This window comes from Seriola aureovittata, chromosome 17 (assembly GCF_021018895.1).
Source record: "Seriola aureovittata isolate HTS-2021-v1 ecotype China chromosome 17, ASM2101889v1, whole genome shotgun sequence".
Lineage (NCBI taxonomy): Eukaryota > Metazoa > Chordata > Actinopteri > Carangiformes > Carangidae > Seriola > Seriola aureovittata.
This window is the reverse complement of record NC_079380.1, coordinates 1,847,501-1,868,747: the sequence shown is the minus strand read 5'-3', so window position 1 is coordinate 1,868,747 and position 21,247 is coordinate 1,847,501. Positions and strand designations below refer to the sequence as shown.

At 40.9% G+C, this 21,247-nt stretch overlaps 1 protein-coding gene and 1 pseudogene across 1 annotated transcript; one reads left to right on the top strand and one right to left on the bottom strand.

Moving 5' to 3' along the window:
- Positions 1 to 3,037: 3,037 nt before the first annotated feature.
- LOC130184702 (uncharacterized) lies at positions 3,038 to 13,286 on the top strand. The gene is made up of 6 exons (XM_056400741.1): positions 3,038 to 3,341; positions 3,434 to 3,769; positions 8,036 to 8,179; positions 11,594 to 11,902; positions 12,035 to 12,109; positions 12,718 to 13,286. The coding sequence occupies exons 1-6, from the start codon at positions 3,038 to 3,040 to the stop codon at positions 12,882 to 12,884; spliced, it is 1,335 nt and encodes a 444-aa protein (XP_056256716.1). The 3' UTR covers positions 12,885 to 13,286.
- A 2,275-nt stretch (positions 13,287 to 15,561) lies between these two features.
- The window catches only part of LOC130184632 (immunoglobulin lambda-1 light chain-like), an 11,526-nt pseudogene continuing 5,840 nt past the window's right edge, over positions 15,562 to 21,247 (bottom strand).

Genomic DNA, 21,247 nt, shown 5'->3' with positions numbered 1-21,247 from the left:
CACACTGCTCCACACCAGGCGTACTGTAATATCATGTAGCAGTAGTGAAGAAGAAACAGTATTTACTGAAGAAAAAGTCCCAACAGCACAAATGTTCATTCATAATGATGGAAATATTGAACAGTGTGTGGATCATTGTTGGTTTAGTTTTTATGTCTCTTCATGTTGTTCTGAGCTGCAGTGATGAAGAGGAGAGTAAAAGCTTCATCACTGTCAGGAATCCTGTCCATTAAAGAATCTGTGTTCAGGTCAAATGAAGCTAGAATAGTTATTATGTAGTTATTTAGTGATAAACTCTCCTCTGTTTGTTAGAGGCTCTGTTTTAAAACCAGAGTAACACATGGAAAGACTCAAACAGCAAAACCATCCACTGATTTATATAAATATCTGCTGATCTTTATTATTGATCACTTTATTGTAAACTCTTTTGTCCCTGTCAGGATCCTGTAGGAATGATGACTCATTTTTTCCAGGTATCTGATTGGTCAGTAGTTTGGCTGTTGACAGGTTTTCATCTGATCCTCTTGAGTTAACCTGCGCTGGAGCAGGTTAGGAGTTCAGCATCAGTTACCATGGTGATTTACAACAAGTAACTAGTGAGCCACCATCGTAGGACTGAAAAGCCAGAGTTAAACCTGAAGTGACCTTGATAACCTCAGATCCTGCTTCATAGTACAGACCTCTGGACTGGCAGGCAGAAGGCTCCTGTGTTTACCTCCTCATGAAATCCAGCTGGAACATTTTAGTCTGAATGTGATTGTCTGTTCTGCTCAGTTGTGACTGACCTTCAGCATTATGGGTGAGTCTGACCAAGCTACAGTAGTAGGTCCAATCTGTTACCTGTGGTTGGCCTGGACATGTGTCACTCAAAATATCATCCAATCAGGAGAGAGGCTCTGAGCCTCTCAAACACAGCTCCACAAACTAAGCTACTGATGGACTTGAACATCCACTGTGTGTGTGTGTGTGTGTGTGGGTTTGTGTGTGTGTGTGTGTGTATATATATGTGTGTGTGTGTGTGTGTGTGTGTGTGTGTGTGTGTGTATGTGTATGTGTGTGTGTCTGTGTGTGTGTGTGTCTGTGTGTGTGCGTGTCTGTGTGTGTGTGTGTGTGTGTGTGTCTGTGTGTGTGTAGGTGTGTGAGTGTGTGTGTCTGAGTGTGTGTAGGTGTGTGTGTGTGTGTGTGTGTGTGTGTGTGTCTGTGTATGTGTGTGTGTGTGTGTGTGTGTGTCTGTGTGTGTGTGTGTGAGTGTGTCTGTGTGTGTGTAGGTGTGTGTGACAGTGATGAAGCTTTTACTCTCCTCTTCATCACTGCAGCTCAGAACAACATGAAGAGAAATAAAAACTAAACCAACAATGATCCACACACTGTTCAATATTTCCATCATTATGAATGAACATTTGTGCTGTTGGGACTTTTTCTTCAGTAAATACTGTTTCTTCATCACTACTGCTACATGGTATTACAGTACGCCTGGTGTGGAGCAGTGTGTGGCTGCAGCCACCAGAGGGCAGCAGAATACAAGTTTGATTCATCACAGCAGCAGCAGCAGCAGAGGAAGAAACTAATTCAATTTATACAGCACATTTCATTAAAGGTGAACTCAGTGTGATTTACACTCAAATGTTTAACAGCCAGAACCAGGAAGAGAAGAAGAGACAATATACAACTGCAAGAAATGTACAAGTGAAGAAGAGAAGAAGAGACAATATACAACTGCAAGAAATGTACAAGTGAAGAAGAAACTTCAGTGTGAAACTTTTCAGGACCCTCCGCTGGCTTCGTCTTTACACACTCATCATTCAAAGCACAACTTTATTTGAAGTGGGAGTTTCCAAAGACACCAAACATGTGCCACTGAACTTTGGGGAAATGGGAATAAAATGATGCAGCAGAACATTTGATGGAGTCTGAGCTTTGAATATTTCATCAGTGGAAACACCATGAAGAAAAACATGATCGACACAATAGATGATATTATAAGACAGAGCGGGAAAAGAATTCAAGTCCATAGAAATTCACTCATATTATTGAAGTGAATGAAATAAAGTGAAGGGGAACTTTAAGGCTTCAAATCACAGCTGAGGAGCTCTGTGGATTTGGACTTTTGTGTTTCCATCACAGCTGTTCAACAACAGATGACAGTGTGTGTTTCTAAATTCACCAGCAACCTGAATGTGTGTGTGTTGATGTGTTTCTGCATCATGGTGACCCAGATTTTTCATCTGCTGTCAGATTCAAATCAAGAGCAAGAAACTTTTCACTCAGTCACTTCAGAGAAACAGAGAATTGTGGGAAAAAAGATGAAAAGAATGAGAATGAAAGAAAGAGAAAGAGTTGAAAGAAGAAATGAATCCCCTCTGCAGGCTGACAGTGAGCTTCATCTTCTTCTTCAACAGCAGACATTTGAAGATTGAACACAAACAGCATGTTGGAGACTGAAGGTCTCAGTTTGACCAATCACACACTGAAACATAGAAGCTTTTTCCACTTTAATGTTGCTGCCATGAAATGATCATTTTCACTCTTCACTCATTTCTCTTTCCCCTTTAAAAGCTCCCACTCAGAGGAAAAGCACACAACAGCTTGAGCTGAGCCGTCAATCAGCAGCAGCGGCCTCATCTGTGGGCCGCAGGGGCTGATGGGAGGTTTGAGGAGGCGTCAGAAACCACGTGGCCCTCGTCTGAGCTCACAGCTCGTCCTTGTTTGGCCTCAGCTGCATCAGAGCTCCACTTCTCCCCAGGTTCACCAGAGGAAACATCACGGCACAAAATGCAAGGTCACTTCAGGTTTAACTCTGGCTTTTCAGTCCTACGATGGTGGTTCACTAGTTACTTGTTGTAAATCACCATGGTAACTGATGCTGAACTCCTAACCTGCTCCAGCGCAGGTTAACTCAAGAGAAATAGAGAAGAGAAATAAAAACTAAACCAACAATGATCCACACACTGTTCAATATTTCCATCATTATGAATGAACATTTGTGCTGTTGGGACTTTTTCTTCAGTAAATACTGTTTCTTCTTCACTACTGCTACATGATATTACAGTACGCCTGGTGTGGAGCAGTGTGTGGCTGCAGCCACCAGAGGGCAGCAGAATACAAGTTTGATTCATCACAGCAAGAGCAACAGCAGCAGCGGCCTCATCTGTGGGCCGCAGGGGCTGATGGGAGGTTTGAGGACGCATCAGAAACCACATGGCCCTCGTCTGAGCTCACAGCTCGTCCTTGTTTGGCCTCAGCTGCATCAGAGCTCCACTTCTCCCCAGCTTCACCAGAGGAAACACCACGGCACAAAATGCTTTTCCTCCCAGCTGCTGCTCTGTGCTGTCTGTGTTCAGGTGAGTGTTTCCAGCCAATCAGGAGCCAGCAAACTCCACCTGTGACAAACACTGTCACACTAACCTTCATCTACCTGTCTGTGTCTCTACAGCGCTGGTTGCCATGGCAGCAGAGCTGATTCAGGACCAGTTATCATTGACCAGGAGAGTTGGTGACACAGTCTCCTTCAGCTGTGGAGGAACTGACCAGTGTGACACTGATTATGTAAACTGGTTCCAGAAGAAAGAGAAAGAAACATTCAGTCGGATTCTGAATATTGACACAGATAATTGCAACATAGGTGCACGTTACAATCATCCTCAGAAAGATGATTTCACAGCCGTTAATAATCAGAATAGCTGGGAGTTGGAGATAGAGAACGTTAAACTCTCTCATTCAGCCTCCTACTACTGCTCCTGTTGGAAGAAAGATCCCCACAGTGAGAAATGATCCCTGCAGCCTGAACAAAAACCTCCAGATGAACAGATGTCAAACAGTGTTTGTGACAGGAAGAGAGCAGGAAACCACAGCCCAGGTTCACATATTTCACCTCCAGCTCACACACTTTTTCTTGACTTTTCTATGATATTGATTGATATTTTGATGAGATATTTCAGCAGGTTTCCTGTTGTTCCACACAGTGAGGACAAAGAAGAAACACACAAGCACAATAATAAAAGAAGATGAAGAGAAAAGTATCAAAGGAACTCAATGAATCAAATGAGATCCAACAGAAAAGCTGGAAACAACAAACACACTTTAAATCATATCATGGATTGATCCTGTGGGATTGATCCTTTCATCCTCACAACTTCCTCATTTGGGATGGATTCCTTTAGAAAATATCAATAGTAAAATGCTAGAAATACAAAAGGTGGGTGGCTGTATCACTTGCAGACGTTTCCACTACTTTTGTATCATGTTTGATCCAAACAGCCCTGATGTATTTAGCCGGCCCGTGTCACATGACTGTGAGAAGCCGGCGCTCAGCCGTGCACAGTGGCACACTTCATCATCAGACCTGAGAGATGGAGAATGGCAGAGAGGAAACGTAGCGTGCTTTGCTGCTACTTTTCACCTGGAGATAAAAATACAGCAAGGTGCACTATTTGTGACAAGAAAGAGCCACACAGCAGCAACAGCAGTAACCTCTTCAAACATTTCAAAACAACACACCCTGAAAGTTCTACAGAGGCTGAAGAGAAACAAGGAGAGGAGTACACATCCCAGTCTGCTGCATCTCCTATAGCTCCTATATGTGTGTGTGGAAATGCACAACCTGCTGCTTAATGCACAGCACAGATCTGATCATGAAGAAAAGACGCCTTCATTCACAAACTCAACCAGGAGACGTTTCAACTTTTACCTTCACATCATAAAGTAACAGTAGCTACATGTCACGTTCAATGTCAGTGAGGTTATCAACATGCTATGATGTGGTTGGTGTTGTAACAGTAAATGAAACACAGCTGTGTCTAGTCTGATGATACTCAGCTGTATGTGCCTATAAAGGCTGACCATTCCTCTCACATGATGAATGTAGAGCTCTGTGTGTCTGCTGTGAAAAGCTGGATGTCTCATCATTTTTTGCTCCTAAATTCAGACAAAAGTCAGATGCTGGTCGTCGGCCCGACCCGACACAGACACCAGTTTGATCAAGTGACAATAACTCTCAACAACTGTGTGATTCCTCATAGTCTGACAGCCAAGAATCTGGGTGTCACATTCCATCCTACCCTCTCCTTGGATCAGCACATTAAAGATCTCACCAAGAGCGTCTTTGTTCAGCTACGTAACAGAGCAGGATTCTGTCTTTTCTGTCCAGGACTGATGCTGAAATCCTCATTCATGCCTTTGTTTCATCAGCACTTGATCATTGATACTTGATTATATTCCGTTTCTATGGAACGAGGTCCTGGAGAAGGAGCTGGCCCGGCACGCTCAGCTCTTATCTCCTATAAAGCTGATTCCTCTGAGCTGCAAGTCTCCTCACCTGAAACATGTGTTCTCCTTCAGACGGCAGCTTTTAATGATCCTTAATAAAGGTGTGGAGGATTTAAATCTGGCCTTTAAGTTTAAAGTAGACAGCTTTGACTACACGGTGCATGTGACCTCTGAGAACAGGAAGTGTTTCAGATGTGGGAGGAGGGGCATCTTGTTCGCTCTTGCCCAGAGGGGGGCGAGGCCTCCCGTGGCGGCGTCTCCGCCTCCGCCAGACGACCCATCGAGCAGCCACGGCCCGGAATCAAAGACAAACAGCACACAGGATACAAAAGACGAGACACACACACACACACACAGGTGGAGGGGGACAGCTGTGTGAGCAGGACAGACAGTGAGCGGATGGAGACAAGGGGACAGAAGGAGCGCTGGGACAGACAGCCACCAGGGTGGCAGAGTCAGTGTTAGAGGAGGAAGATGAAGAGGACATAGTGGTGGATGATGATCTGTTCAAACTTGCCACTAAAAGAAAAATCACAGAAACTAAACAGAGCAACAGTAAAGCTAAGAAGGTCTGAAAGGAGAAAGCAGAAGTCTCCCAGTCCCAGGAACAGGACTGTGTCTCTGACAGTGATGGACACAGTGCTGAGACAACAGTCATGGAAAGTGTTTACGCTTTAACAAGGATTAAGAAGTTTGTGCAGGACACAAAGGGTTCAAGAGTGAAGGTGGAGAATTTCTTCCCTCACCTCAAGCTGTTTCTAGACTCTGTCAGATTTGACATGAAGAGCCCAGGAGAGTCTGGACAGACAGGTTTCACAGACCAGGAGCTTTTTAGACTTTTAGAAAACTGCTCCTCAAGGTCAAAAACCACATGTGTGAAGATGACTAGGTCTCTGTGTTTCTTTTCTCTCAGCCTGTGTTTCTTTTCTCTCTGGTCTTTTTGCTCCATTTTAAACATGTGCAACTTTAAATGAGGCGCGTTAAATGTGAATGGAGCGAGACACATTGTTCAAAGAGCCTCTGTGTTCACTTTGATGAGTGGTGGTGAGACGGGCAGAGGGGGACAGACAGGTGTGTGGAGGAAGAGGATCTGAGGGAGCGGGAGGGAGTGGGAACATGGAGGAGGTCGGACAGATATGGGGGGGCGAGGTTGTGGATGGCCTTAAATGTTAATAGAAGGACTTTGAAATGAACACGGAGCTGAACCGGTAGCCAGTGGAGCTGTTGGAGGACAGGAGTGATGTGGTGGATGGAGGGGGTACGAGTAATGATACGGGCAGCTGAGTTCTGGACCAATTGAAGTTTATGGAGGGATTTATGAGGGAGGCCGAAGAGGAGAGAGTTACAGTAATGGACGAAGTGACGAGGCTGTGGACAAGAATGGCGGCAGTGTGGGGGGTAAGGGAGGGGCGGAGGCGATTAATGTTTCGTAGGTGGAAGTAGGCAGACCGGGTAATGTTACTGATGTGGGATTGAAAGGATAGTGTGCTGTCTAGGATGACACCCAGACTCTTAACCTGGGGGGGAGGGTGAAAGGGAGGAGTTATCAATAGTGAGAGAAAAACTGTTGGTTTTGGATAAAGTAGATTTGGTGCCAATGAGGAGAACCTCGGTTTTGTCACTTTTTAATTTAAGAAAGTTTAGAGTGAACCAGGTTTTTATTTCAGTGATGCAATCAGTTATGGAGGTGGGCGGGAGAGTGGATGAGGGTTTAGTGGAGAGGTAGAGCTGGGTGTCATCAGCGTAACAGTGGAAGTCAATGTTAAATTTGCGGAAGATATTGCCGAGGGGAAGGAGGTAGATGATGAAGAGGAGGGGCCCCAGGACAGAGCCCTGGGGCACACCGGAAGTGACGGAGGAGGGGATGGATTTAGGACTTGAGTTGAATGAACTGAGTGTGGCCAGAGAGGTAAGATGTGAACCAGTCTAATGGATTGTGGGTGATGCCAATGGAAGAAAGCCTGTTGAGGAGAGTGGTGTGACAGATGGTATCAAAGGCTGCGCTCTCTCCTCCACACTTTAGCTGATGTGATCCAGAGGTGCAGCACAGATGAACATCTGGTGATCGGAGGTGATTTCAACTGAAGTGAGAATCCACTTTTAGATAGAAGTCACCCTGAGCCCCATGCTGCTTCACAAAGACTGTCTATTGGTTTAGTGTGTGTGTGTGTGTGTGTGTGTGTGTGTGTGTGTGTGTGTGTGTGTGTGTGTGTGTGTGAAAATGCATTTTGTAAAATATTTGTGTACATATGTATGTAATATTATTTATCTTGGATTTGTTTTTTTAGTGTTTTTTATTATTTGTGGAGTGTAACTGACTTGATTTTTGACTAGTTAAATAAAGAGAGTTGAAATATCAAAAAAGAAACTCTCTCTCTCTCTCTCTCTCTCTCTCTCTCACCCACCCTGGGTCTGGGTCTCTTCCAGGTCTCTTCCTCTAAAGGAAGTCTTTTCTCACCACTGTCACCAGCTGCTGCTCTTGGTGTGAATTGTTGGGTCTCTGTAAATAATATTAGAAAGAGAAGGTCTAGACCTGCTCTATTTGAAAAGTACCTTGAGATAACTTCTGTTGTCAATGGGCTCTATACAAATAAAAGTCACTTGACTTGATGACCAAAGTTCTTCCAGTTGATCCTGAGGGGAGCATCAACGTCTCAACCAATTGAAATGGGAATATTTCTTGAGATATTTCAGTGTGAAGAAAAAAGAAAAGAGAAGAAGAGACAGTCATGTTGATATGAACATTAGAGAAACACATGATGGAGCTGAAATATGATCCTGGTTCATAATGTGGACTCCTTCACCTCAGCTGACACATTCAACAGCAGACAGGTTTTTGTATCAGTCTCTTTCACTGTGGGAGAAACATACTACCACCTCATCTTTGGCTCTGGAACTAAACTGTATGTAACAGGTAAGAACAAACATTTCTTTTCCTTCACTTGTTTTATTGAAGAAGTGTAAAATGTGTTTGAAGTCACTTTCTGCTGCTTCACACTTTACATGTTAGTTTGTTCAGAGTTAGTACAAAGTTCCTGATGCAGCCGTTGTTCAATGAAAAAGTTCCATCATTAGTGAAAAGATGTTTCAATCTCACTGCACAGCACAAGGAATTCTTTATTTCTGCTTGAGCTCCAAAGTTTTTGAAGAGTCCAAAAAGTGTGATATTGGAAGAGCATTGTGGATTGTCATCAGCTGCTGCTTCATCAATCATCACACTGCTTTTCTTTTCTCTCTTCTCTCTCCTCAAATCAATTGACTTCTACATGAAGGATTGTGGAGGATTTTCCTGCTCACTTGACTTTTGCTACAAAATGTCCAGTTCATCAAAGTCAATTTCAGTGATGAGCAGGATTCTTCACATTCACTCTGACTCTTCAAACTTACATGTTTTTAAAGCTGATTTTCCTTTATGGGAAATGAAGGAAAATAAACTTGATGCTGCTAAATACAGTAAATGAATACAGTTGTTGTCTGATGACAAATGTCTTTTTTTTTTTTTTTCATGTATTTTTTGGGGCTTTTTGTGCCTTTATTGATAGAGCAGTGGAGAGAGACAGGAAATGGGGAGGCAGAGAGAGGGGGAATGACATGCAGGAAAGGGCTTGTCCGATGCAGGACTCGAACCGGGGCCAACTGCAGCGAGGATCTTAGCCTCTGCACATCGGGCGGATGCTCAACCAACTGAGCTATACGACACACGGACAAATATCTTTTATATGAAATATTCACTTTAACAACAACAAACAACTTGAGGAAAAGTATAGAAATTGTGTCAAATATTACATTTAATATTTATACAATTTTAATGATGTTAAATAATTAAGAGTGTAGGTTAAATATAATTAACAGACTGACATATAGATTTTCTATGTATATAATATATAAAGCAGGATGATATATATAGATTTATACTTCCATGGTATATATTACACTAATCCACAGTAAATATAATTTGTATAATGTTCAAACTGTTTATCTAATGAATGTAACCAAACTTTATATAATGGAGAATGTGTTTGATTGTGTAAAATATATCAACAATAATGTGAAACAATTGACAAATTCTCTTTGAATAGTCAAAGACAATATAAAAAACAACTTATTATATTATGAATATAATAAGTTTTTATTACATTAGTTTGGTGGTAATAAGTGTTATTTACAGTGCATCCGGAAAGTATTCACACCCCTTCACTTTCCCCACATTTTGTTATGTTACAGCCTTATTCCAAAATGGATTAATTTCCTTTTTTCCTCATCAATCTACACACAATACCCCATAATGACAAAGCAAAAAACGTTTTTTAGAAATTCAGTCAGTTCATGTCAGAGCAGAAACCAAGCCGTGAAGTCAAAGGAATTGTCTGTAGACCTCCGAGACAGGATTGTATCGAGGCACAGATCTGGGGAAGGGTACAAAAATATTTCTGCAGCATTGATGGTCCCGAAGAGCACAGTGGTCTCCATCATTCCTAAAAGGAAGAAGTTTGGAACCGTCTTCCTAGAGCTGGCCGCCCAGCCAAACTGAGCAATCAGGGGAGAAGGGCCTCGGTCAGGGAGGTGACCAAGAACCCGATGGTCACTCTGACAGAGCTCCAGCGTTCCTCTATGGAGATGGGAGAACCTTCCAGAAGGACAACCATCTCTGCAGCACTCCACCAATCAAGCCTTTATGGTAGAGTGGCCAGACGGAAGCCTCTACTCAGTAAAAGGCACATGACAGCCCGCTTGGAGTTTACCAGAAGGCACCTAAAGGACTCTCAGACAATGAGAAACAAGATTCTCTGGTCTGATGAAACCAAGATTGAACTCTTTGGCCTGAATGCCAAGCGCCATGTCTGGAGGAAACCAGGCACCTCTCATCACCTGGGTAATACCATCTCTACGGTGAAGCATGGTGGTGGCAGCATCATGCTGTGGGGATGTTTTTCAGCAGCAGGAACTCGGAGACTAGTCAGGATTGAGGGAAAGATGAACAGAGCAAAGTACAGAGAGATCCTTGATGAAAATCTGCTCTAGAGCGCTCAGGACCTCAGACTGGGGCGAAGGTTTACCTTCCAACAGGGCAACGACCCTAAGTACACAGCCAAGACAACGAAAGAGTGACTTCGGGACAAGTCTGTGAATGTCCTTGAGTGGCCCGGCCAGAGCCCAGACTTGAACCCGATTGAACATCTCTGGAAAGACCTAAAAATAGCTGTGCAGCGACGTTCCCCATCTAACCTGACAGAGCTTGAGAGGATCTGCAGAGAAGAATGGGAGAAATACCCCAAATACAGGTGTGCCAAGCTTGTAGCTTCATACCCAAGAAGACTTGAGGCTGTAATCGCTGCCAAGGGTGCCTCAACAAAGTACTGAGTAAAGGGTGTGAATACTTATGTACGTGCAATATTTCAGTTTTTTTTATTTTTAATAAATTTCTAAAAAAACTTTTTCGCTTTGTCATTATGGGGTATTGTGTGTAGATTGATGAGACAAAAAAGGAATTTAATCCATTTTGGAATAAGGCTGTAACATAAAAAAATGTGGGTAAAGTGAAAGGGTGTGAATACTTTCCGGATGCACTGTATATGACTGTAAATATTTCTTTCACTAAAACATGTATTTAGTTTAATGTAAAATTTACCTAAAATTGTTTAAGGTAAATATTTTCATCATAAGATTATAATCAATATTTAATATATTTATCTAATAAATAGAATTTAGTACCAATAAATAAAATGATCCTATATGTATACACAAATAAGTTATACCTAAACCTCCGTAGGTATAAGAAGATAAAAAATACATGCACACTTCTTTTATTATTATTATTGTCAGAATACATCATGTTAAATGTTTTTAGTTTTTTTTATGTTAGCAATAAAATTCAGTAAAATTAATTATATCATGCAATATTCGGTTAATTCGGTAACTAACTGTCATATTTTAAATAATGGTAATAATGTCTTTTTGTTAAAAAAAATAACCTAAAAATATTGTAAATACATTAATATAATATCATGAAGACACATATTCTGAGCTGATGATTTATAAAAGTGAAATATGAATATAAAGAATTGAAAGAGTGTTTCCATCTTTGACTTTGTTGAACTTGATCTTTCTCTGATGATATACATCATATATAAGCATGATATATAGCAGAGGAAATCTATGTGAAGGTGAATCCAGTATATGTGGGACCTTTGTGCTGTATTGATGAGTAGTTTAGTGATCAGAGTCCATGTAGTTTCCAGGATCAGACTGAATGCAGTGCAGTGCTGGAAGCTGCTGTTGACTGTGTGAATGTGTGTCTGTGCTGCTTGTTGCTGCTGTCAAACTTCAGATGAGGCCGTAGTGAAGCCCGTGGTGAGCGTGTACCCAGCAGCACCCAGAGCCCACCCTGAGGGGAAGAGCTCCCTGCTGTGTCTGGCCTCAGCCATGTCTCCTCCTCTGGTCCAGTTCTCCTGGAAAAGACAGAAGGAGGATGGTCCTCTGGAGGAGCTGAAACCTGATGATGGAGAGCAGCTGGAGCTCAGAGAGTTGGGACGCACCGCCGCCATCTTGCTGATCCATCAGCCAGAGAACAGCACATATAAATACCGCTGCTACGTCAAGCACGAGGGCGGCAAAGTGGAGGCCCAAACACAACAAGGTGATGAAGGCTTGCTGACTGTGTTGAGCAGTGATTCAGCTTCATGTGGAGACGCTGTCAAAGAGAGCAGAGCAGCAGAGCACTGACATTTCTCACTGCCACTCCAAACATTTGACTCCTTTTCTGTTTCAGAGGTTCCAGCTCCAGCAGCCCCCTGTCCTCCAGAGAGAGAGCCAGCAGACCTGGCAGCTCTGCAGCAAGATGACTGTAAGATCACCTGCTGCCTCTCTGCATGGACAGCTCCAATGTTCTGCTGCAGTTAGGGCTGCATATCAGTCTGTTCACTTTCTGCTCATCACTCAAGGATTTCAACATACACTCCCTGATTCTGTTAGAGTGTCCAACAGCACAACAAACCCCAGTCACAGAGCTTTCCCTGCACCACTCTGACTAATAACACCTGTTGGGGGCTCTATACTAAATGTGGGGCTTTGAGGGAGCTACAACAGCTTCAGGGACTGTATGTTAAAGCTCCACTCATTCACATTTCTATATTAACAATGAATCTAATGACTCTGTGTAAGGTCAAAGGTCAGAGGTGAGTTTATTTAGCTTGTTGAGGAATTCTTCTGCTCCCAAGTGGCTGCAGAAAGAAAATCAGTGAATCCAACTTCAAGCTCATAACAACCTGTGTGTTTTTATATTTGGACTTTGATTTGATCCTGGAGGGATTTGAATTGTCAGAAACAGTTGACAGAAGAAGGTGGTGAAGGCTTGCTGACTGTGTTGAGCAGTGATTCAGCTTCATGTGGAGACGCTGTCAAAGAGAGCAGAGCAGCAGAGCACTGACTGATTTCTTTTTCAATCCTTTTCAGTTGCAGTGGTTCCCCTGGATCCTCTCCAGCCTCAGTGCAGGGTGAAGCTGCTCTGTCTGCTCTACACAGTGCTGATAGTGAAGAGTCTGGTGTACTGCTGTGGACTCTCTCTGCTGATGATCCTCACAAACAAGGGACCGTCCACCAACTGCACACATGCTGACTGACTGTTTTCTGCTGGCCTTTTCTCACCATCAAATCTCATCACTTCATCTCATTTATCTCTTTGATCACTGTTCACAAATTTAAGCCAAATGTGTCTTTATATTCACAGGTTAGATACAGTCTGTCTACTAATAATAAATACATATATCATATATCACACACATATATTTGGAGTAACTGAGTTTAAACTCTGTCCTTTTGTGTTGTTTTAATGCTCTACATCCACTTTTAATTGTGACTTGTATATTAATAGAAAATGAAGCGTATTCATTAGTTGTCTGGTAAATATTCAACTGATTATTGTTGTTTTCTGTTCTTATGTTTCTTTTTAATACTTTCTGCAGAGTGTGGCTGGTTTGTCAAATTCATTCATTGTAACATTCTCAATAAATTAATAAATCACAGTTTCTGTTTATTATAAACATCCTGTTTTTATGGATTTATTATATTAGAAACAGACTCGACTACATTTGTCAGATACAGTGACACGTACAAGTAATTTGAGTACGGCTGTAAACAGCTCTCAGTAAACTTTAATAAAGCTCTGAGAACAAATATAGAGGAAGATACAAATATAAGCAAACAGCCTAACTAGGAGAACGAAGCCAAACCAAGAACAGCAAACACAAACACACAGCTTTCATACACAGTCATGTAGGTGTGGGTGTGGATATTCCCAAAGGATCAGTGTTGTGTGTTTCTAACATTTCACTTGAACATTAACCATCTTTTACAACAGTGTCACTTTAGATGTAAGACACTACACAGATGACACACACACACAAATAAAACAGCACTAACTGTTACTGCAAATTCATAAACGTGTAACGCAGTTAAGAAGTAGTGTGATTCCACTTGCCATAAAAACTCATCTCACAACACGCAAATTTGTTTGTCCTATGGTAATTAAATGCAGCACCCCTGTGGCTTAGGGTCGTGCACCCCGGGGGGTAAAAACAGTCGGACCTCGCTGTCCCCCTGGTAGGTGCATGAGCTATGAGCTCCGCCATTGTGCCATATTAATTACTTACATTTCAATACTAAGGGGTGGTTTAAGTTGTATTTTTTTTCACATATAGTTCCCGAACAGTCGAGCACGTCCTTTTTCATAAAAAGTTGACGGTGGTTTTCTTTTATTTTTGTTAACAAAATGGCTAGTGCTACACGTTGTTAACTAACCTGCACTTTCTTTTCATTTTACATTTTTCAGACGTGTATGTGTGTGTGTGACTGACTGTATTATTAATCCCTCTGCCAGGTACGCTTGTGTCTTATTTTATGTTCATTTTGAAACTAATTGAACAGTCGGACCTCGCTATCCCCCTGACGTGTATGTGTATGTGTGTGTGTGTGTGTGTGTGTGTGTGTGTGTGTGTGTGTGTGAGGAAAACCGGGACTGACTATTATTAATCCCTCTGCCAATGTCTGAAATAAACGGCAAGTTGCCAACTGTGATGGTTGTCTTCATCTCTTAAACTACACAACGCAAAGAGAGAGTACAAAGCCGCTACATACGGTTACAACTGTTTATTTCATTTCATTATTTACAAACTACTGAAAATGATTACAAATGAACATATCTGGTATTATTTCCGGCTACTGAGAGTGTCTGTAATGTTACATATACAATAGGACATCATTAATGAGTTGATTACATTTTTTTTTTCACACTCAAAAAATAATTTTAAACGTGTTTAAAATGATACAATTACTTTTACTTCAGCAATTCAACAAGTGCAGAAATTCAAACTGGTCTTTGTTCAAAGTCTAGAGACGTCAGATCAGAAAACTCTCATTTGTGTCATGTTGGAGGCTCCTGACAAACAACCTGTGTCAGTTATGTAGCAGCACTTGTTGGCAGTGTCAACTGTAAAGTGACCTCTGGTTGCTAAAAGTCCAAATCCCCATAAAAGCATGTGACACATGAGACCTCCAGGCAGGTGGTCTCTGTGGGTCTCTGGGCTCAGTTGAACTCTGTGTGGGTGGAGGGCTCAGTGGAAAAAAGTGTCACTAAGAGACAAACTACAGAGGGGGGGGGGGGTTCCTGAGTGTGCACAGCAGCAGATATCAATCTGCTCTCAGTGGTTGTTAGGACTCATAAAAAACTGTTGACAGCGAATCAACACTTCCTCTCCTGCAGCAGACGGGCTGTGTGGGTTTCTGCTCTGCAGCCTCCACACCGTTAGCTGTGGCTTTTCACTTTAATAACACAATGACAGCTACAACCATCCGCTCTGCTAACGAGTCATTGCAGGAAGCATCTGTGTAATGTTACACGAACTTTCAGTAGCTTGGAAATAATGTCATATATGTACATTTGTATTTATTTAAAGTACTTTGTGAATAAAGTCTCATATTTAACTTTAACTATTAAACTAATTTCAACTATTAACTAATTTCGAATGTCTAGGAAATGATTTCATGTTTCTAACTTGATATGAAATTGAAGTTACTTGCCTGCTGTTTTATTTGTGCGTAAACAACAGTGTCATCAGCGTAGAGGTTTACATCCACACTCACACAGTTGTAAAAGATGGTTAATGTTCAAGTTTAATGTTAGAAGTTAAAGATCCTTCAATCTGCTCAGGTCCAGGTTTATCAGCTGACACTGATTCTAACAGTGTTTTCAGTGTTTAGAGCGTTCACACGAGACAAATTACAAACTGAAGGCTGAACATGAGAGTATGGAGAATACAACTGTGGAATTTATCACTGTGTTGGTGGACGTCTTTATTATAATAATTAATAATAAAATAGTCCGACACAGACAAAGAGGAGACTAAAAATATTATAAACCAAACAGAAAAGTAAAAGTATTTAATAATAAGAACCAAAATTAAATAATTAGTTTTTAGGTTTTTTTTGTAATTTTAAACACAAATACACAAATGTCACACATACAAAACAACATAAACATCAGATGTACATAAAATATCTTCCTGCATATTTTTAAGATTAGAGCAAACACATCTTTTTAATATGTGTTTATTTTATATACGTTTTGTTTTTATCATAATTCATTATTCAATGACTAAAACCCAAGGTAAAGATATTCTCATCATTATAGATAATACTTTATCATCATGAAGCATTTTATAATTCATACTTCATTAATTTGTTGTTGCTGTTTTACTATTAAATTATCATTGTTCATCGTTTGAAGCACATCTTACAAATAAATGGCTACAGCTGCTGCTCCAACACCATCGCTCCCAGGCCCTTCACAACATTTCTTTACTTTATTCCCTCCAGGTTCCATTCTGTAACAATCCTACTTCAGTAAAGGCTGGTTCACATACAGATCTGAGCTCAGTTGTGAGTACAGATATTCCATTGGATTATTAAAGTTTAACATTCAGTATATTTATAATACATAGTATCTTTTTGTGAAAATTTACTACAGCATATTTTTGCTATGATTTGCTTCAAAGCTCAAAGAAAATCAGTAAAAAAAGTAAGTTAAAAAAAATGATATAAAAAATATAAGATAGAAAATGAAAGGAGGAGAGAAAAAAATAACATAAATATCTGCCAAGCAGCTGATTACACAAGCCACAATTAAAAGTGGAAAAAAATACAGCATCAAAATAAAGAAATAATGAAAAATGCAAATTTGACAAGTAAAAATATAATGTATGTCTCCATATGTTTTTATATTAGTAGACAGTCTGTATCTAACCTGTGAATATAAAGATATATTTTGCTCAAATTTGTGAACAGTGATCAAAGAGATAAATGAGATGAAGTGATGAGATTTGATGGTGAGAAAAGGCCAGCAGAAAACAGTCAGTCAGCATGTGTGCAGCTGGTGGACGGTCCCTTGTTTGTGAGGATCATCAGCAGAGAGAGTCCACAGCAGTACACCAGACTCTTCACTATCAGCACTGTGTAGAGCAGACAGAGCAGCTTCACCCTGCACTGAGGCTGGAGAGGATCCAGGGGAACCACTGCAACAGAAAAGGATTGAAAAAGAAATCAGTCAGTGCTCTGCTGCTCTGCTCTCTTTGACAGCGTCTCCACATGAAGCTGAATCACTGCTCAACACAGTCAGCAAGCCTTCATCACCTTGTTGTGCTTGGGCCTCCACTGTGCCGCCCTCGTGCTTGACGTAGCAGCGGTATTTATATGTGTAGAAGGCGTCCCGATCAACCACCCTGATGGCGGCGGCGCGTCCCGACTCTCTGAGCTCCAGCTGCTCTCCATCATCAGGTTTCAGCTCCTCCAGAGGACCATCCTCCTTCTGTCTTTTCCAGGAGAACTGGACCAGAGGAGGAGACATGGCTGAGGCCAGACACAGCAGGGAGCTCTTCCCCTCAGGGTGGGCTCTGGGTGCTGCTGGGTACACGCTCACCACGGGCTTCACTACGGCCTCATCTGAAGTTTGACAGCAGCAACAAGCAGCACACACACACATTCACACAGTCAACAGCAGCTTCCAGCACTGCACTGCATTCAGTCTGATCCTGGAAACTACATGGACTCTGATCACTAAACTACTCATCAATACAGCACAAAGGTCCCACATATACTGGATTCACCTTCACATAGATTTCCTCTGCTATATATCATGCTTATATATGATGTATTTTCATGTCTGTCAAGTTTCTGTTTTGATTTCGCACATTACACGTTATGTCTCTTCTTTCCTGTTTTATTTTGAAATCACTAACCCTTTGTCTCTGTTCTAGCTTTACCTTCCTGCGAGCCCTTCCCCCGTCACACCTGTTTCCCATCTTCCCTGATTACCTCTTGTATCTTGTATTCTGTGTGTCTCACAGTCTCGTTGCCAGTTCATTGCACGTCACAGTCCTCGTCCCAGCTCTTGTCAAAGTCATAGTCATAGCCTGTTTTGTGTATGACCTTGTTTGCCTTTTCGACTTGCCTTTTTGCCTCTCGATTTTTGGATACCTCTGCCTGTCTGACTGCCTGCCTGCGTACCGAACCATGTCTGGAATTAAACCTGCCTTTACGTCAGAACCCTCTGTGTTGTGCATTTGTGTCCACCTGTTCTGTGCTCTGGGGAGTTCATGACACGTATATCATCAGAGAAAGATCAAGTTCAACAAAGTCAAAGATGGAAACACTCTTTCAATTCTTTATATTCATATTTCACTTTTATAAATCATCAGCTCAGAATATATGTGTCTTCATGATATTATATTAATGTATTTACAATATTTTTAGGTTATTTTTTTTAACAAAAAGACATTATTACCATTATTTAAAATATGACAGTTAGTTACCGAATTAACCGAATATTGCATGATATAATTAATTTTACTGAATTTTATTGCTAACATAAAAAAACTAAAAACATTTAACATGATGTATTCTGACAATAATAATAATAAAAGAAGTGTGCATGTATTTTTTATCTTCTTATACCTACGGAGGTTTAGGTATAACTTATTTGTGTATACATATAGGATCATTTTATTTATTGGTACTAAATTCTATTTATTAGATAAATATATTAAATATTGATTATAATCTTATGATGAAAATATTTACCTTAAACAATTTTAGGTAAATTTTACATTAAACTAAATACATGTTTTAGTGAAAGAAATATTTACAGTCATATACAGTGCATCCGGAAAGTATTCACACCCTTTCACTTTACCCACATTTTTTTATGTTACAGCCTTATTCCAAAATGGATTAAATTCCTTTTTTGTCTCATCAATCTACACACAATACCCCATAATGACAAAGCGAAAAAGTTTTTTTAGAAATTTATTAAAAATAAAAAAAACTGAAATATCGCATGTACATAAGTATTCACACCCTTTACTCAGTACTTTGTTGAGGCACCCTTGGCAGCGATTACAGCCTCAAGTCTTCTTGGGTATGAAGCTACAAGCTTGGCACACCTGTATTTGGGGTATTTCTCCCATTCTTCTCTGCAGATCCTCTCAAGCTCTGTCAGGTTAGATGGGGAGCGTCGCTGCACAGCTATTTTCAGGTCTTTCCAGAGATGTTCAATCGGGTTCAAGTCTGGGCTCTGGCCGGGCCACTCAAGGACATTCACAGACTTGTCCCGAAGTCACTCTTTCGTTGTCTTGGCTGTGTGCTTAGGGTCGTTGCCCTGTTGGAAGGTAAACCTTCGCCCCAGTCTGAGGTCCTGAGCGCTCTGGAGCAGATTTTCATCAAGGATCTCTCTGTACTTTGCTCTGTTCATCTTTCCCTCAATCCTGACTAGTCTCTGAGTTCCTGCTGCTGAAAAACATCCCCACAGCATGATGCTGCCACCACCATGCTTCACCGTAGGGATGTTATTAGCCAGGTGATGAGAGGTGCCTGGTTTCCTCCAGACATGGCGCTTGGCATTCAGGCCAAAGAGTTCAATCTTGGTTTCATCAGACCAGAGAATCTTGTTTCTCATGGTCTGAGAGTCCTTTAGGTGCCTTCTGGTAAACTCCAAGCGGGCTGTCATGTGCCTTTTACTGAGTAGAGGCTTCCGTCTAGCCACTCTACCATAAAGGCTTGATTGGTGGAGTGCTGCAGAGATGGTTGTCCTTCTGGAAGTTTCTCCCATCTCCACAGAGGAACGCTGGAGCTCTGTCAGAGTGACCATTGGGTTCTTGGTCACCTCCCTGACCGAGGCCCTTCTCCCCTGATTGCTCAGTTTGACTGGGCGGCCAGCTCTAGGAAGACGGTTCCAAACTTCTTCCTTTTAGGAATGATGGAGACCACTGTGCTCTTCGGGACCATCAATGCTGCAGAAATGTTTTTGTACTCTTCCCCAGATCTGTGCCTCGATACAATCTTGTCTCGGAGGTGTACAGACAATTCCTTTGACTTCACGGCTTGGTTTCTGCTCTGACATGAACTGACTGAATTTCTAAAAAACGTTTTTTGCTTTGTCATTATGGGGTATTGTGTGTAGATTGATGAGGAAAAAAGGAAATTAATCCATTTTGGAATAAGGCTGTAACATAACAAAACGTGGGGAAAGTGAAGGGGTGTGAATACTTTCCGGATGCACTGTAAATAACACTTATTACCACCAAACTAATGTAATAAAAACTTATTATATTCATAATATAATAAGTTGTTTTTTATATTGTCTTTGACTATTCAAAGAGAATTTGTCAATTGTTTCACATTATTGTTGATATATTTTACACAATCAAACACATTTTCCATTATATAAAGTGTGGTTACATTCGTTAGATAAACAGTTTGAACATTATACAAATTATATTTACTGTGGATTAGTGTAATATATACCATGGAAGTATAAATCTATATATATCATCCTGCTTTATATATTATATACATAGAAAATCTATATGTCAGTCTGTTAATTATATTTAACCCACACTCTTAATTATTTAACATCATTAAAATTGTATAAATATTAAATGTAATATTTGACACAATTTCTATACTTTTCCTCAAGTTGTTTGTTGTTGTCAAAGTGAATATTTCATATAAAAGATATTTGTCCGCGTGTCGTATAGCTCAGTTGGTTGAGCATCCGCCCGATGTGCAGAGGCTAAGATCCTCGCTGCAGTTGGCCCCGGTTCGAGTCCTGCATCGGACAAGCCCTTTCCTGCATGTCATTCCCCCTCTCTCTGCCTCCCCATTTCCTGTCTCTCTCCACTGCTCTATCAATAAAGGCACAAAAAGCCCCAAAAAATACATGAAAAAAAAAAAAAAAGACATTTGTCATCAGACAACAACTGTATTCATTTACTGTATTTAGCAGCATGAAGTTTATTTTCCTTCATTTCCCATAAAGGAAAATCAGCTTTAAAAACATGTAAGTTTGAAGAGTCAGAGTGAATGTGAAGAATCCTGCTCATCACTGAAATTGACTTTGATGAACTGGACATTTTGTAGCAAAAGTCAAGTGAGCAGGAAAATCCTCCACAATCCTTCATGTAGAAGTCAATTGATTTGAGGAGAGAGAGAGAGAAAAGAAAAGCAGTGTGATGATTGATGAAGCAGCAGCTGATGACAATCCACAATGCTCTTCCAATATCACACTTTTTGGACTCTTCAAAAACTTTGGAGCTCAAGCAGAAATAAAGAATTCCTTGTGCTGTGCAGTGAGATTGAAACATCTTTTCACTAATGATGGAACTTTTTCATTGAACAACGGCTGCATCAGGAACTTTGTACTAACTCTGAACAAACTAACATGTAAAGTGTGAAGCAGCAGAAAGTGACTTCAAACACATTTTACACTTCTTCAATAAAACAAGTGAAGGAAAAGAAATGTTTGTTCTTACCTGTTACATACAGTTTAGTTCCAGAGCCAAAGATGAAGTACCAGTTTGTTCCTCCCACAGTGAAAAAGACTGATACAAAAACCTGTCTGCTGTTGAATGTGTCAGCTGAGGTGAAGGAGTCCACA